This window comes from Dipteris shenzhenensis, chromosome 3, assembly GCF_047967505.1.
Source record: "Dipteris shenzhenensis isolate YYH24624 ecotype China chromosome 3, Dip_SZ_1.0, whole genome shotgun sequence".
In the NCBI taxonomy this organism is placed as follows: domain Eukaryota; kingdom Viridiplantae; phylum Streptophyta; class Polypodiopsida; order Gleicheniales; family Dipteridaceae; genus Dipteris; species Dipteris shenzhenensis.
The window spans coordinates 5,587,580-5,599,883 of NC_141598.1; the positions used below are offsets into that span (position 1 = coordinate 5,587,580).

The following is a 12,304-nucleotide window of genomic DNA, read 5'->3' on the forward strand; positions in this document are numbered from 1 at the left end:
CATGTCTGTAATCCTCTTCGAGAGCCTTGCTCTAGATGGCCAAAACCACTCACTTGGATCCCACTTTATCTCTCAAAGGGGAGGGCCCTCCCACAATCGAAGCCACCACCCAAATTGGTGCTATCCCAAGGTGATTTGTACTGGATCAATGGTCCCAAGATGATTGGTATTGGATCAATGGTCCATCCTTGGCCTTGTGACCCACAACCATGATCCGTTGCCACTTGAGCAAATCCAATGTCCCGTTCAACCCTCAGTCTCCTCTGCCTTTGGCTGAAGTATAACCCTCGTCCCCACTGTGTAGTGCATGGGGCAAGAAGTGTCGAGGACTTGATGCATGAAAAGCATCCTTAGAGGCACCTTTGTCCTAATACCAACTCGGGGGATTTGGGGCTTTGTGCAAACCATCCCTCCAAGACACGGGATTGGCGGGGAGTCTATCTCCAACATCCTTGTACTCATCCTTCTCAAGTGCAAGAGTGCTCTTGCTTGTGCCTCAATCTCTCGTGGAAGCCAGCTTCTAGCTGCACGTTCTTCCACTATGCCCACGATGTGTATACATTGCCCTAGCATACATCTATCCTGATCACGGACATCCAGATGCCATAGTAGAGGCTAGTGCTCAAGCTCCTTTTCGACATTGTGGGCTGGCTCAGATGAGTCCACCAATCTGTACTGAAGCTTCGTTAGGCTAGAAAGGGCTCTCTGCCTCACCCAAAGGCGCAAAGCACAAATGAATAGAACGCACGTCCAAGCAAACAAAGCTACATGTCAGCTGTAGTTCAAAATGGAAATGCTTGGCGTGTGGTAACCGCTAAGCATTGTCAGAAGGAAGAGTGTAAAAGGAACATTGCATGATTAAGAGAGGGTCATTACTCATTGTTGTTGTGACTAGGGAGTCGAGCGTGAAGATTGATAGGCAACCATTGGAAAGGAGGGTGTGTTGAGTTTGTCCATTGAGTCGTTTGTACTATCTTGGAGTAGAAAACCAAGTGAATAGAATTCCCTTTATTTCTGTTTGTTATCGAAAGTCCATTTGTTGTTTGTATTCTTTCATCTCCCTTTTTCATTCGCATTTGTCCACCACGGTATGAACTCACATTCTGTAATTTGCTATCTACACTGCCTTGAATGAAAGCTTCATTAGGCTGTCTAGAAACTACACTCTGCCTTGCAGAGCCCAGAGCATTAACGAGTTATGCATGAATTGATGTAGCAGGGAAAGGATCTGTATGGGTATCATATATGTTGCATGCTAGAAATATTTATATTTCTAAGGGCAGTGGCCAATGTTATGTAATAAGGGGCTAGGTGCGCTTTTTCCCTTTATTATGGCTTTTAACCCCTAACTTCAGTTAGAGGTTGATTTGGGTGAGTTAGTAACCACACCTGCTTTGACCCCACTTAAGGTTTGTCTCTATAACTACCCTAGCTTTGTACTTAATTTGTGTTGCTGCAATTTCGTTCCAGCTTCCTTTAGTTCCATTCTCTTGCATTCTCTCGCTGCCATTTCCAACATTTGGTACAAGAGCTAGGTTCCCCTTGCTTCCTAGCACCTCCCCTGAGCAATTTTGTTGCAAAGAACTCGAGATTCATCGCAAAAATTCGTTTTCTAAGCAGGCTGCAGCCACTGTCTATAGGGTTCTACAGCGTGGATGCCCATTTGCCACTATTTTCTGAGTTGGCGACTGAACGACTCATTTTCTGCTGGTTTTGGGCTGTTTTCTTGCTGGCTGACTGTTTTTGGAGCTGTTTTCAACAGAACAGCTTCGAATTGCTGTTCCACTCTTGAAGCTAGGTGAAATAGCTTTTGCAGTTTTTGAAGCAGTTCTCAGCCTGGTTGACGTATTTTTCACCACTGCACAAATTCCAAGACAGAGTTGAACCTGTTTTAGGGTTTCTAGAGGCTGTCTACAAATGTGCGAGTTGTTTCTGACAGGTTTTAGGTCTCTAGAGGTGCCCAGCGACACATTTTTCGACACCTGTTTTTGACCATTTTGTCTGCAGATGTTCCGGATTAGGTTGTCTCAGCTTTTGACCTTGTGGAACAGTTTTGAAGTCATTTTCTGCTCTGCTTTGACCTAGCCTGCTGGTCAACTGTGTTGTTGGCTGGGTTTGGGCTGTCGGAGCTTTAATTTAACTGTTTTTGGTCCTGAACCCAGGACTATTGGTTGCACCATACAACCAAAAGCCACTCTCACATTGCGCATCGGGTCAGCTTCCGTCTTCACCCATATGTGTTTACTTTCTTGATAGGAATATATCAATTGCATTCGTGAATCTTGGAAAGAGAAAAAGGTTGTCTTGTGGGATGACAGCAAAACAAAGACCATGGGGGAAGGTGTGATCTTGTATGTTTTCCCGGGTGACTCTAAAAACTTTGATTTATTGGGTAAGGATTGCATTGGTGTGGGTATTGAAAAGAAATAACAAATAATAGGAAGTGACATAGGATCTTCTTTGCAATTGGCTGTTTGGTTCAGGACAGAGATTGCTTTATGCCTTGTTGAGCCAAGCATTGGCTGAATTTTGAGTAGGCGATTTTGAGATTGCAGTACATATCCTCGCACATGGATTTTCCAGTAGGTTAGAGGTGTATCCTTGAGTCAAGTATTAGCTTTGTAAGTGTTTTCTTGCTTGAGCAGGGCGTTCACAGCACATGAACTTTTCTAAGTTTTCTTGCCTCTTTACTTTACTCAATTGATACATCATAATCAGAGTGGTATCTTTCAGATGCTTGCCCAAGAGGATCAGTTGGATGGCACCTACTACCCACTTTGGAGCTTTATGATTCATAATCTTTCCCAAGGGCCTATGGGACTATGTCACGGGTGCTGAAGCTTGTCTCGGTGCTCCCGCACAGGTGGCAGCTGCTCCTCCTTAGCAAGAGGGGGGGGGGGGGGAGTTGTGGTTGTGGGCAACAAGGACAAGAAGCTGCTCCAGTTGGGCAAGCGCAAGTGCAAGCACCCACAGATGTTACTTCTGGGCAGAGGAGGTGGGATACTTGGGATGCCCAAGCATTGTCCTTGATTTTACTTAACTCCATGTACGGCTTGGAAGAGATGTAGAAAGCTTGTTGTCCTCAAGAGTGCAGAGCAACCAACGTGGAATGGTCTTGGCTTTCTGCACAGCTGTACTTTCTTGAGCCACTGCTTTCCCAGTATATTGCTGAGTGATATGATCCAGCCATCGGCTGAATTGAGGCACTCAAATACTGTAGAATCCTGCTGCAAATCCTGATTTTCCAAAGGCATATCTATTACAGTGTCAAAAGAAAGGCTTGAAACAGACTACTAGAGCTTGGAAGATTGATACCTTTTTGACCAGCTAGGGAATGCCGAATAGTCCACATGAGAGCACCTTTATGTCAGGAAAGGAGGGATTTGCTCGTTATTGTTGTTTACGGATTTCAAAGCTGAATGCAGCGGACTTTTGACATGTGTTATTTGGGGCTGCTTCATTATTTTTTGGGCATTCAATTTGTGCAGGATGACACGGACATTGGGCTTGATTCAGATTTCACATTCGCGAGCCCATTTCCACTCCTATGGAGCCAAGGCTTAAGCTGTCCATTCATCATGCTTGTGAACCATTTGGTGCCAATGTTTACAGCCACGCTGTGGGATGCCCCATTTCCTTTTGTAGTACACGGCCATATATTCAGTTTGTAGTGTCCCAACTGAGCATGTTTATGTACAGGCTCATAGTGATTTGAATTGGGCTGGTGACTTCGATACTCGGCAGCCAACTAGTGGTAACCGTATCTTTCTTGGTCACTCGTGCAGTTCTTAGTCAAGCAAGAAACAATCTACGGTTGCTACCTCTTCTTGTGAGGCTGAGTAGAAGGCAACCTTCACAACCACGGTTGATTGTATTTGGATGAGGCGTTTGTTGGCCGATCTTCATGCATTATTGGAGGAGCCTACTCCAATTCTCACTCACAGTTAGAGTGCCATTGTTGTGGTGCAGAATCGTTTGTTTCATGCTCGTACGAAACACACTGAAATTCATTATCACTATATCAAAGAGCGGCTACATGCACATGATATTAGCTTAGACTTCTGCCCTACACGATAGAATGTGGTGGATCTATTCACCAAAGCATTACTTTGTCCAAAGTTTGATGCTTTTTGCAAAGCTTTGAACTTATATTCGTTTGATGATTGATATTTACCTTGTACATTGTGACATTGTCATTGCTGGGGGGTGCCAGAAGTATTTATATATCCTAAGGCAGTAGCCAATGTTATGTAAGAAGGGGCTAGGGGCACTTTTTTCCTTATTTAGATTTTACTCCTAACCTCAGTTAGAGGTTGAGTTTGTGGGTGATTTAGTCACCACACATGCATTGACCCCAGATCGAGCTAGGGTCCATCCTAGGGTTTTGTCTTTATGACTACCCTAGGGTTGTACTTCATTTTTGTTGCTGGAATTTCATTCCAGCTTTCTTCAGCTCCATTCCCTTGTATTCTCTCACTTCCATTTCCAACATTGCCCGTAGTCATTAGAATGAAATCGTAGGAAAATGATAGTATCCATAATACTAGGTACTATGCCAACCATGGGAAATGACTTGGAAATCTAAAGGAGATGTGGATCATGAACTCCCTTGATTAGCCTTATCTTGTAGTGCTAGCCTTTGTCGTAGTAGAGGTTGCCTTTCATCTTTGGAGTCTAACTGAAACTCAGTACGTAGACTTTAGATGCTCAATGTGTGTGGAGTTTGGATATGTATGTGTGAGAGCATTTGTTTATACATGGTCTACACACACTATTGGGCATTGATGACGTCTGTGGGGATGTCATAGTTGTTCTTCCTATGTGATGGACTTTATGGTTTTCAACCTTGTGAGTGATTGTCATGAGATCTATTTGTTGTGTTTTTAGAGGAAGAGTTTGGGCATGTTCTTGGATTCATCTAGATATATTTGCTCCTACTTTTAAGTTTCTAGATTGCTCCAAAGCCTTCAAAGTGGAAGCTGATGCAAGCAATTATTCGATTGGAACTGTCCTCACTTAGGAAGACCATTGAAATAGTGCTTTATGTTCAGATGTGAAGATCGACTGACTATCTTACTTGCTCAACCCCTCAAGCTCCTTAAGCAAGTCCATGACTATGCTTATCTCTTGGACTCACCTCTTGGTCTCTTCCTTCACCCCACGTCTATTGCCAAGTGCCTCTATCTCTACTTCTCTCCTCTTGTATGATGATCTGCCACCAATCACTCCAACGCTTCCTACGGATGTCATCTTAGATTAGTAGCAGCCCTTGGAAGACATTCTATTGGACTGGTGGCCGGAAAGGATAGATTCCATCAAGTCAATTTGGATGGATGTGGAGCAGCTCCCCGTCAAGTTTCCTCATTGGGTTGAGGTTGTGGAGGGCCTCAAGCTAAGGCGGAGCTAATGATGTAGGTCCATTATTGGATCCATAATCTGGGTCCAATTTGGTGGCATTAGGCCTCTTGTAATGAGGAAGTGACCATTGTGGGTGTTTTCAATTCAGCAAGTTGAGATTGTGTAACCAAGGTGATAATTAGAGTCAATATCATGTTACAAGGTTAGACCTAGCATAGGTCATTAGTACGTGTGGTTGAGTTGTAGTAACCTGCTCTAGTTGGTAGGGTCAAAGGGTGCTCTACAAGGAGCCAATTTGACCATGCAGAGTTGGAGGGCATGCCACTTGTCAATCCTACCATGATATATAAGATACCCAAATGGTGGTGTGATTGGACTCTTTGATTGAGCTCACTTGCTTGACATTGGAGGGTTTCCACTTTTGAGGGTTTTTCACGAGAATTACCAGAATTCGAGCGACTGCGTTCGAGCGAGGCGGCAGTTCGAGCGAATACTTTCATAAATTTTGACATTCTAGTGTGATGATTTATGCTCAAAAAGTATCATGCATTACTTACTTCTATGGTTGTTGTTCTACCCATGATATTATGAGTAATCAATTGTCGTACATATAAACAACAATTTCTAAAAGTGTTTACCTATGTTCTTCCAAGGGTCAAGGAAGGAGGAGGGGTTGAAGAAAGGGGTCAAAGTATGTGTTTTTCTTGTGCAATTTCCATTTTCAAGGAAAAAAATAATGGGAGGAGGAGCCTCCCAGGAGGCTGCGATATCGTGGCCTCTTGGGAGGCTTCTCCTGCCAATTTTATTGGGGCCATAACTTGGTTAATCAGACTCCAAATATGGTCATGTTTGTAGTCAAAATGATCGGAAATATATGAATGAATCCATTTATCGTACTAAAGTGTCAAAATTCTAGAGCTTTAGAAAGTTTCTACCTATCTTTGTTTCATTAGAGCTAGACCTTATCAAACTCTATATTTTCTTATGACCATGGATTTTTCTCATATAGAGTTCGGGTCCTTGGTTTCCTCCCTCCCTCCCAGAGGTGTATACATGGTCATGTACATATGAAGGTGATCTATATTTAGTTAGCATCATGGTCATAAGGTGATCAATAATTTATTAGTTTCACAGTTTAAAAATTTTATTCATATGATCATTTCATGTACAAAATGGATCAAATCATATGGGTAGCATAAAAATCAATGAGCTACAAATAGCTATTTGCAATGGGTTTTGCTAGGAGGAGCTTCTATATCATGGGTGGTACTATTGTTGTTTGTATGTAACTCCACAAAATAAAGAAACCCCTTCAACTCACGTGCTACCTTACATAATTTTGAATGACTGCCTCGAGGTGTAGACATTGTAACATTTCCCCTTTTGTATCCATTGAATGATTGCTAACTTGCATGGATTTATTATTTATCGAATTATAAGTTTTCTCTTTGTATGTTGCTAAGAATTTTCCCTTTGGTATTCATTGAATGATTGTTGACTTGCATGGATTTATGAGTTATTCAATAGTAAGTTTTATCTTAGTAAAAATAAGTAAAAACAATCTCTGATAGTGTCATGTAGATTTATGAGTTATCCAATAGTAAGTTTTATCTTTGTAAAAATAAGTAAAAACAATCTCTGATAGTGTCATGTAGATTCAACAATTTTTAGTACAAAATTATTGCTACTACAGGTTTAGGCAAAGTTCCTCACAAGCATCGCTCGAACTCCGGGCTTGCTCGAACGCAATCGCTCGATGTTTCGACTTACTCGTTTTCCACCATGAACCATGAATCTAGGTGATTTGCATAGGTGATCAACATGGAGGCCACCTTAATCAATCATCAGATCTGCGAGCTTCGTTCTGATGGCATGAAGATCACATTTAGGTCTAGAGGCTCACCTTTGGAACGTCATAGATGATGTGTGGATGTGGTGCCATTTGCCTAATCAGCATCTCTTCGCACAAGGAAGGAGCTAAATGGAGGAGGTCTACACCCCTTATATAGGGCTAAGGCTTCACCCACTGGCACCTCCAAGGAAGTCAACGCTTTGCTGCAGCAATAACCTTGGGGTGATAACTCTCTCTCTTGTATCTCAGCTCGCTTGAGCCTCTCTTGAGCTCTTAGTTTGTATTCACCGTTATCACCCAGGGATATCCCTTTGTAATGCAATGAATCTTTCCTTTTGTTGATCTACATGTGGCAAGCTTGAGTTTGGGTCAGGGTCACATGCCTTTTTTGCCTATACAGCTATTATTGTTTTGAATCAGATCTTGTCTTGTCCAAAGGCATTTAAAGAATACTTAATGTTTTTATAAGAACTACATACTATTTGTTTCTTCTAGGTAGTGTCCTTTTTGGAAAGGAAGTTTGAGTTTGGTGATCTGTTGTGGATGCAGTCCAGACTTTTGGTCTTATTTTGGTTCAGATAGATGTTGCAAGATGGAGACTAGAGAGCATAGATTGTAGGATCATTCTATGCATGTGCTTTACGGTTGTCATCCTACCCCAATCTGCACGTGTTTTAGTATATTTGGGATAGTCTGGGTTTGGCCTCTAGTTCTACAAACAACAAGTTCTGGACCATTTGATTAGAAATGGACTGCTTTAGCTATACATTTGCACTAAATCGGTGTCCCACACTTCTAGAAGATAAGGCTGTCATCTTTAGGGAGCATTTCCTCTGCATCTTCGCAAATGGTCTCGTTGAGCGTCACATCGTTTGAGAATTTCTCTCACATGTGCTATGTATAGCCTTGGACAGATCAGTCTCTTTTTCCACCATTTGTTATAGAGACGAGCAATATACATGCACACACGGGGATTAGTAGGTCTCTATTCTTAGCCTTTTGGGATCAGTTAGGCGCAATTCTTCATTCTGGTGTACTATGAGATGAGGAGAGTGATTTGTCTCTTTTTATGGGAGGCCAATGACTCTGTGGTATGTTATTTCATGCATCAGTCTGGGCTAGCCATCTTAGTCCTCAGGCTGATTTATCACGGTTAGAATTCTAACATTTACTGACTTAGTGCCCAACATAGCATATAATTTTTCACAGATAGCTCCACTAAGGAGAGAGAGCCCAATAAAAGGACCCTTGCACCTATTTGTGCAAGAAACATGATGTCTTCGACTTGAGTGGAGACAACACAAACAAGCAAATATTTGACTTTTGTGCTCGCCACAATTATTTTCATCTTAGTGTGCTAGTGTTCAAGAACCTTAGATGTCACACAGGACCCTTCTCTCATAGATCGTGCCTAATATTTTACCATGTACTTCCTTTGGAGTTAGTGATCTTTTCATGCTAGGAACCTTATTTATAATAATCGCTTCTGTCTAGGCATAGAGTTCCACAAGCTGTAAGAATTATGTAGGTAGTATCATATTGTGCTTTGGTTTTATTGCTTGCATTTTTAAACCCTGAAAGCAGAAACAACATGAGTGGGTTTTAAGAAAAATTTATTTGTATGTCCCAGGCTGAAGCGCAAGGAGGGTGTAACAAAGCTACAGGAAATCTTTTGTACATGGTAGTGCTCTTTCTAGCACTCTTTTGGGTTGTACTTTTCAATGCATGTGTTTCTCTGGATTTTTGTTCCACAAACGAAAGGGGACATTAAGGCATCCTTTGTAATTGGAGGTCAGTATTTGGATGCAGGTAGCTACAAAGTATCCCGTCAATGCATTGAAGCATCGTCCTTGGTTTTTACAGTATGTGACAAATGGCAAGGTCTGCTCTTTCTCTTAATTTGCCTTTTACAAGAAAGGATTGGGCTTTTCAAGGTCTCCTGTACATTTTCTTGTGTTCATAGGAGAACATGAGAGAAAAGGCTATGATCAAACGAGAGAAGTGCAAACTTAGTTGTGCTCTAATAATAAGTTTTGCCAAGCTGCTCTAGAAATTTATGTGTCATCTAGCAAGATATCTCTCCATGCTTAATTCTTGACCTGCCATTATATGTCTTGCAGATGGAGTGTCTGTTGAGAAGTTTCCATGTTTTGCTGATAGATGCGTTCAACATTGGTGTAGAGGAAGTTGTTTCATTCATTTGGATTTTGGAATTTGTGCAGCTCAGGGCCTTTTAAGTGCTAGCTTGTTAATCTGTGGGACCTTCAAATATCCTATTTCACTTCGTACATTTATCCTCTACAACTAACTGCTTTTTGGAATAGTTAGAGTTTCAACGTAATGTAATAGCTTCATATTCTTTTGTTTAAAATCTTGCACCGACACAGAGTGATCAAATATTTCACCAATTTTGTTGGTAAAATTGGGAAAATAATAGAATTTCCTCACTATAGGTGTTGTTCATGAGGTGTCCTACCCTGGAGTACATTGAATGATTACTACCTTCAGACAAGTGCAAAGTTTGAGGATTGTTGCTCTCTATGGATATTAACCCCCGACTTTTGCTGCTCATTGAGTGTTTGGTTGAAGTTGGGGTCTGTATAGGTACCAGTATGGGAGATATTAGATACATGCGCACCACTCATGAGGCTTATCTCTAATGGATTACAAACATGGAGAAGGCTAGAAAGATATACATGTTGCTCACATGGAGGTGGCCACAATATGGTGGACTACGTCATGGGATTTGTTATGTCAACTATATTACCTGCCCTAGCCTACAGTGGTATCAGAGCATTTCAGGGTTTCACCCTCTAGCCATTTTCAGCCACCTGGAGTCCTCTTGGAGCCATCGGGAGCTGTTTGGCAGCCCGTTCTACTGCTGGTCTGCTCATTTCACAACGCTCTCTTCACGTGTGTGAACACTTGAAGCTTCTCGACGCATTTCCATCGCGGGAAGTCTGCATTTTGTGCTGGAAATCTGCATTTGGAGCATCTTCTGCAAAAATCGGTGCATTTTGCTAGTGCAGCTCCTCATTTATTGCAGCTGCCTCTTGTACGGACAGCGGTACATTTCTGTACTGACTGCATTTACTGCTGGTACGGATCAGTATGGCTGCATTTACTGCAGGAAATCTCGCACGTGTGGTCCATACAGCACTATGGACTGTTGTACGGCGCATTTACTGCTTGTACGAACCTGTATGGTGGATTTTCATCGTGTTCGGGATTCATTTGAGCTATTTCGAGGTTTTTCGTGAAGCATGCCAGCCATCGAAGCCTCTTCTCAGAGAATTTCTTCATTTGGAGGCTTTGCCAGCCATCGAAGCCTCTTCTCAGATAATTTATTCATTTGGAGGCTTGTGCTTGGTGCTTGAAGCCATTTGGAGCTTGCTGCTGCCATCCGGAGACCTCTCCTTGAGCCCGTTGCCTCTCATTTGCTGTCCCTTTGCCTCCGGCTGCGAGATTCTCTCCATTGGATTCCTCTCCACTCATTTCGAAGTGCTCTCCTCCTTGTGGGAGCACATTCTCTTGCTGTAATTCTCATTTCCAGCCTTCTCTTGGCACCTGTCATTGCCATTTGCTGTCCATTTCACCTCTCCTTCAAGGGTGACTATCTGTGCTCGCTTTTGGAGCATTTTCTCTACTGCATTTTTGGGCTACATCATTGGGTAAGCCTCTATTGTATTGTAGTTTCTGCAAAACAGTCCTTTCTTTGCCTCATTGGCATTGTGGAAAGGCCTTGTGTAGCCTTGAAAGGCCTCGTGTTGCCTTTTGGGATTTTGTTTTGCAGCAGGTACACCTTGAGACAGCCAAGCATTTGCAGTGAAAAAGCTTTGAAGCTTGAGCATAAATTTGCGTTTTGGTTTTGAGAGGTTACCCTCCTCTCATTTGCATTGTCAGTTGGTGCTTTTGCCTTGAATTTCAACACTATGGCTGGCAGTAAGGAGGATTTGTTTGAAATGCTTGGGGTTGAGGACAAGCTTGATGGCATTAATTACCCCATGTGGGCTTATATGATGGGATGTGTTTTGGTTGCCAAGAATTTGTGGAATATTGTTTTAGGCACTGAGGTCAAGCCTACTTGACCTCTGTTGCTTCTGGTAATGCCTCTGGTACATATGGTATTGCCTCAAGCTCATCTGGTGATGGGTCTAATGCTACTTCTGGTGCAGTTGCATCTTCCACTATAGGTACTTTGCCTCCTACACAGGAGCAGATTCAATGGTGATGGATGTGATGCCAAAGCACATGCCTTGATTGCTCTTTTAGTAAAAAGGGTCAATAGAATGCGGCGAGGGTTACCTATTTTTGCAAGCAATTGAAGGACTTGAAGCTTGAATAGGGTGGTATAATGGATGCCTATCTTACTAGTATTAAGGATTTGAAAGAGCATTTGGCCAACATTGATGAGGTGGTTCTTGATTCTCAGCTTGTTTCTATACCCTTGATGGATTGCCTGACTCCTACCAGGGCTTTGCTACTACTTTGAGGTTGGTTGCAGGTGGCAATGCCAACCATTATTCCTTTGACCAGCTAGTTGCCCTCTTATTACAGGAGGACCAAAGCGGTGCAAACAAAAATGCTTCTATGACTAGTGATTAAGTCTTTGCTGCACATCATAAAAACAAGGGCAAAGGCAAGGTTTCAGCTGGTAAGCCCCCTCATACACATGTTGGTCACTCCCATGATGTCTATTCTTCTGGGGAGGAGAAGAAGAAAAAGAGATGCAACTATTGCAGGAAACCTGGGCATGATATCTCTGAATGCAGAAAGAGAATTGCATCTGAAAAGAAGAAGAAAGAGTCTGGTCTTGCAGTATCTGGTCTCCAAGTCTAGATGATTGATATGAGTCAGCTAATTTTACACATGACTAGCATTGGGCTTTTCTTGTTACTTGTCAGTATAATCTAGATGTTCATGATGCCTGCATGACAGTTTCTGATGTTTCTTAGGGGTCTTTGATAGTGGTGCTAGCAAGCACTTCACTTCCTATCGGAAGTTATTCAGCTCCCTTGAGCATGCATTAAGGGGGGGATAGTTTCATGTGCCAGTAATGCATCATATACAGTGAAAGGCATCGGGCAAGCTGCC

The 12,304-nt window shown here is 42.4% G+C and overlaps 1 protein-coding gene across 2 annotated transcripts in view; it reads left to right on the top strand.

The window, feature by feature from the left end:
• OVA9 (glutamine-tRNA ligase, putative / glutaminyl-tRNA synthetase, putative / GlnRS) overlaps positions 1–12,304 on the top strand; it is a 187,316-nt gene that overhangs the window by 14,380 nt on the left and 160,632 nt on the right. For both annotated transcript variants that reach the window (XM_087373033.1, XM_087373034.1), the window contains 2 exons: positions 8,841–8,891; positions 9,020–9,091. In XM_087373033.1, the coding sequence (XP_087229159.1) occupies positions 8,841–8,891; positions 9,020–9,091 (123 nt within the window). The remainder of the gene's footprint in view (positions 1–8,840; positions 8,892–9,019; positions 9,092–12,304) is intronic.